At 52.7% G+C, this 4,682-nt stretch overlaps 1 protein-coding gene across 1 annotated transcript; it reads right to left on the bottom strand.

The window, feature by feature from the left end:
- Window positions 1-2,544: 2,544 nt before the first annotated feature.
- Window positions 2,545-4,104, bottom strand: LOC306816202 (inositol 1,4,5-trisphosphate receptor-interacting protein-like 1; the record flags this gene model as incomplete). The annotated part of the gene is made up of 1 exon (XM_079332677.1): window positions 2,545-4,104. The coding sequence occupies one exon, from the start codon at window positions 4,102-4,104 to the stop codon at window positions 2,545-2,547; it is 1,560 nt and encodes a 519-aa protein (XP_079188803.1).
- Between the last annotated feature and the right edge of the window lie 578 nt (window positions 4,105-4,682).

The raw sequence follows: 4,682 nt of genomic DNA, 5'->3' as shown, positions 1-4,682 counted from the left end.
TATTGCTCAGTGATAACGCCTCCAGGTGTCACAGAAATAAAGTGCTTTGCTCAGGTTACACTTGCTTGTTGCTGGTGCCGCTGTCACAAACAGAGTGTGCTGACTTCAGGAACTGTTCCTGAAGGAGCTTCTTCTAGTTTTCAGAAGAGTGGCAGCATGGTCTCACTTCCACCTCCCTTTGCCCAATTGTTTCTCTGCTCTTCAGGGAGCAGAAGGGCTGGGTGTAAATTGGCTTAAGTTCTAAGCAGAACCATTTCACCACAGTAGGGCTGGTTGAGTTCAACAAGAATTTTCAGTCTAGATTCTGGAAGAGCACATGTAATAGAAAGAGCAAGAAAGATGGTTTTCTTCCTCTTTGTGGTCTTTTTCTTGATCATTTGCCTGAAGTTTGCTGCCTTCTTCCTAATTTCTGGCCTTTACCACCCCATTTACTCTGGCTAGTTAGTCATTATTTAGCAAAATTCCTTCTGCCTCTCTTTCCTACTTCCCCCTGCAAGTCGCTGCATGAGTTCTCATATCCTCTGCTTCAGCTCTCCTGGCCACAACTCGAGCTCTCCTGGCCTTTGCTCTTTGCTTCATTGCTTCTGTTGTGCAGATACTCCACAGCCTGGAGAGCAGGAGCAGCACTTGAGTAGCAGTCCAGAAAGGACACCCATGTGCAGGAATACAGAACATTTTCCTTCAGAAGGAATCTGCTGTGGCAAGGACTCCTCTATTTTTCTCCTCCATGGAGCAGTTTGGATGCAGAGTGCTGGCAGATGTAACCTTGGCATTGTCCTCCTCATCAATCATTGGGTTCACCTTGCACAGCCCCATCCCCTGTGTTCTGTCAGGGTCCCAGGGAAGGGGGGATATTCCCAGAGGAGAGGTGTCTACTGTGTCCCCATTCCCACTGTGCCTTATGTCCCTGTGTTCAGGTGGGCACAGTGAGGATGATGCCTCCTGCCAGCCCCGTGTTCCGTGTGTCTGCCAGGACTGTCCCAGGGCAGCGGGGCAGTGACTGCTGTCCTGCGCCCCCTGCTGTCCGTGCTGCCCTGCTGGCAGAGCCCTGTCCCTGGGCAGAGCCGTTCCCTCCCCGGGCACAGCCCCATGGCTGCTCCCTGCTGCGGCCTGGCCTGGCCCCAGAGCAGGGTCCCCGTGCGGGTGGCCCTGGGGTGGCCGCGTGTCCCCAGCCGGCCGTGCCTGGGCAGCTGCCTCAGCCGTGAGGGCTCAGAGCTGCGGGAGCCCACGGCTCTGTGCCGCCCGCGCTGCAGAGCTCCTGCTCCAGCTGCCAGGGCCCGGGCGCCCTGTGCCCTGTGGCCTCGCGCCCCGACGGCCGTGCCAGGCCCCGCGTGCTGCCCTCACGGTGGCACTGCTGGCCCCAGGCTGTGCCAGCCTTCTGCAGGGACACCTTCCCGCAGCCTGGCAGCCCCTGCACGGGCCCAGCACAGCCCTGCACAGGGGCTGTGTGCAAGGGCCTGCAGGGACAGTGCCAGGGCCGGCGGCTCCCCAGTGCCACAGGGAGGCCTTGGGCTGGAGGCGGGCAGGACATTCTGCCCTCTGGAGCTGCTGAGCCCTGGCCCACGCTGCCCACAGCAGCTGTGGCTGCCCCGTCCCTGGCTGTGCTCCAGCCCAGCCTGGGAGGCGCTTGCAGCATCCTGGCCTAGTGCAAGGAGTCCCTGTCCTCGGCAGCAGGGCTGGGACGAGGCAATTTCTGAGGAGCCTTCCAAGCCAAGCCATTCTGTGATTCTGTCATCACAGGGGCTGGGGGCAGCTGGGCTTAATTTCTGATTAGAACCCGTTCAGCAGTGTCACTTTGGTGGAGTTCAAGTAGGCAACTCCTGAGCCCAGATTCACAGCGTGTGACTTTTACCAACACAATCCATCTGGCTGAGATCAATAACGTCTTGCACAATCCTGATTCTGATCAATTGTATTTTATTGAAACAAGATCAAAGCAGTTTCCATCTCTCCACTCAGAAATGCACTAACTATAGAGCACTACTATGGGTCTCAACAGATAGTGACCCTAGATGTGGCATTACTTGTTTATGAAAAGAATATGATCATACATAATACATTATATACATACGATATATTATATATGTTATGCATTTATAGTAATCTATAATGACTATAGTATATCTATGTCAATGTCATATATGTTATAAATATGTCTACTTTATGGAAATCTTTCTGGACATAAATGGACTACTAGCATTAGTACATTTCACAACAGATAATTACACTTAATATGCACTCTATTTTAGTATTTAAACATAACAAAATATTAAACTTTCCAGAATTATTTTTTATCAGGACATAAAAATGGATATTTGATATTTTCAATACTACTTATATTAGTATATTTTTTGTCTTCTTCTATATATACTACATATATGATAATTTATACTATACTGCTGAGGTGGCAGGAGAGGCTGTGGGCCTCCACCAGAGCCTTTGTTTACATTATTTTCTTCTCAAAGCACCAAAATTGTACGATGAGGTATCTCTGGTGTCAGCTGTGAGCAGTACAAGCACAGCTCTGTGCATTGGCACCTTCATTCACTGCTCACCACGAACGATTCTTTTGAACTTCTTTTGCAGATCCCGGTACTCCTTTATGGCCTGGGAGTATGCAGCTGGATCCTCTGCCAGGCGATGGAACAGATTGTATGGTGGAGCTTGTTGAACATCCGGGGGTAAACGGATGACCTGTGGCAGCATCTGGTTCCCCACAATGAAATGGTCGAGGAGCTTTCCTCGCACAGACAAGTGCAGGCCATTGATGATATCCACCAGCCGCAGCAGGAAATCTCTCCTACGCCACTGGGACACGGGCACCACAGTGAGCAGGTGCATGACAATGGTCTTCATGGAGTAGGTGGAAAAGCTGAAGCCCAGCACAAGACGGGTGAAGAACTGCAGGCATTTGAGGTGCAAACTGTCATGGGGAGCCTGCTCGGCGATGTGCTCGAAGAATTTCATCTCTGCCACAGCATAGGTCTCAGACCAGGCTGTGCTTTGGGTGTAGGCCTCTCTAGGCTGGCTGCTCACAAAGATGTCGGAGTCTCCTCTCCGTACCCCAAACAGCATCTTAATCCTGAAGATCTCTGTGCCATTGCTCACCTGGAATTGGCAGGAGCGACTGGAGGGCAGCAGCTTTAAATGCCAATTGTGTGACTGAGGCAAAGCTGGCCAGATGGCTCTCACCAGCTGGTAGAACCAGCGGGCAGTTTTCTGCACATCCAGGTAGGAGTCGGTGCACAGGGTGTCCAGGAGGCTGGCATCCTGATTGCTCCTCAGCTCCTCCTCGGGGTGGTGCAGGAAGCACAGCATGTTCTCAGCCTGCTGCTCCATGCTGCAGGTGCACTCCAGCTGCACGCGGACATGGAAGTTCCTCACGTGCCTCTGCTCTGCAGAGTCCAGCTCCAGGTGGAAGCTGTGGCCTCGGGGAGGAGTCATGGGTATGAGCACCTGGAACACAACATCCTGCTCACGGAGACTCCAACCTTCGAAGGCACTGCCCACCCCGATGGCTCGTTGCAGGACTGGGTAGAAGCTGTTTGCCAAGTCATGTCCAAAATAAACTGTATAATTGTCCATGAGGTTTTTTGTCCAATCGCAGCCTCTCTGTAAGTTCTGTACTGGCAACTGTATGCGTTCCAGTAGAATTCTTCCAATGTTATCATCAAAATCATTATCTTCTCCATGGACTGCAAGTGCATCATCATTGTCTTCTCCATTTGTCGCCTCATTGACAACTTCATTTTCCATATTATCTTCTCCATTTGCAGCAAGGTTGCCATCTTCCTGTACATTACCATTATCATTGTTATCTTCTTCCCGATTCGCATCATCTTCATTTTCAACATTGTCTTCTCCATTTGCATGTCCATTTCTGATTTCCCCTTCATTTGCATCATTGTTTTCTCCTTCATACTCTTCTCTCCTCAGGCTCCTTTTGCACCCCATTAACCACAGCACCAAGATAAGGACGCTGAGCACACCAAGAGCTAATGGCTGCAAGAGCTCCATGAGCTGCACCTTCGGCAGGCTGAGCTGCTCCACCTCCTGCTCCAGCCGAATCCTCTCCCATTCCAGCATCTTTGCTCGCACTTCCATGCGAAAACGTGTTTCTTCATCCCAACCATCACCCACGAGCTGTGGGTAATGAATGAGGCTTTTCAAGAGCACGAAAAACACTGGTATGTAATTCATGGTCTGCAGGAGGATGGAGAGAAGGCCTTGAGTGGGGCTGTGAGGGAGGCAGCTGGCAGTGGGGGCAGCAGGGATGGGAATGCTCAGGGCTCTGAGGGCAGGAAGGACAGGGCCCCAGACAGCTGGCAGGCAGCAACGCCTGTCCCACTGCCCCAGCAGCAGCAGCAGCAGCAGCAGCAGCAGCAGCAGCAGGGTGCCCTGCCCAAGGCTCTCCCTTCAGGGGCTGTCCCTGCATGCAGGGGGAGAACCCAGCCCCAGGTGCAGCGTTTCTGCCCCAGCCCTTGTCCCCAGCCCAGCCTCCCCAGCACGTGTGCACTCACCGCTTGCCCGAGCAACACTGGGCCAGCGTGACCTGCTGGGCCCGTTCATAGCTGCCCCCATTGTGACATGTCCCCTGTGATGTCACGGGTGTTACTGCACATCACAAGCCAGCCAGCCCCTCCCTTTGTCCCCACCCTTGCTCAGCCTCTCAGGGTGCCCAT

This window comes from Erithacus rubecula (assembly GCF_903797595.1).
Source record: "Erithacus rubecula genome assembly, contig: scaffold_438_arrow_ctg1, whole genome shotgun sequence".
Taxonomy (NCBI): domain Eukaryota; kingdom Metazoa; phylum Chordata; class Aves; order Passeriformes; family Muscicapidae; genus Erithacus; species Erithacus rubecula.
This window is presented reverse-complemented; position numbering and strand designations above follow the sequence as displayed.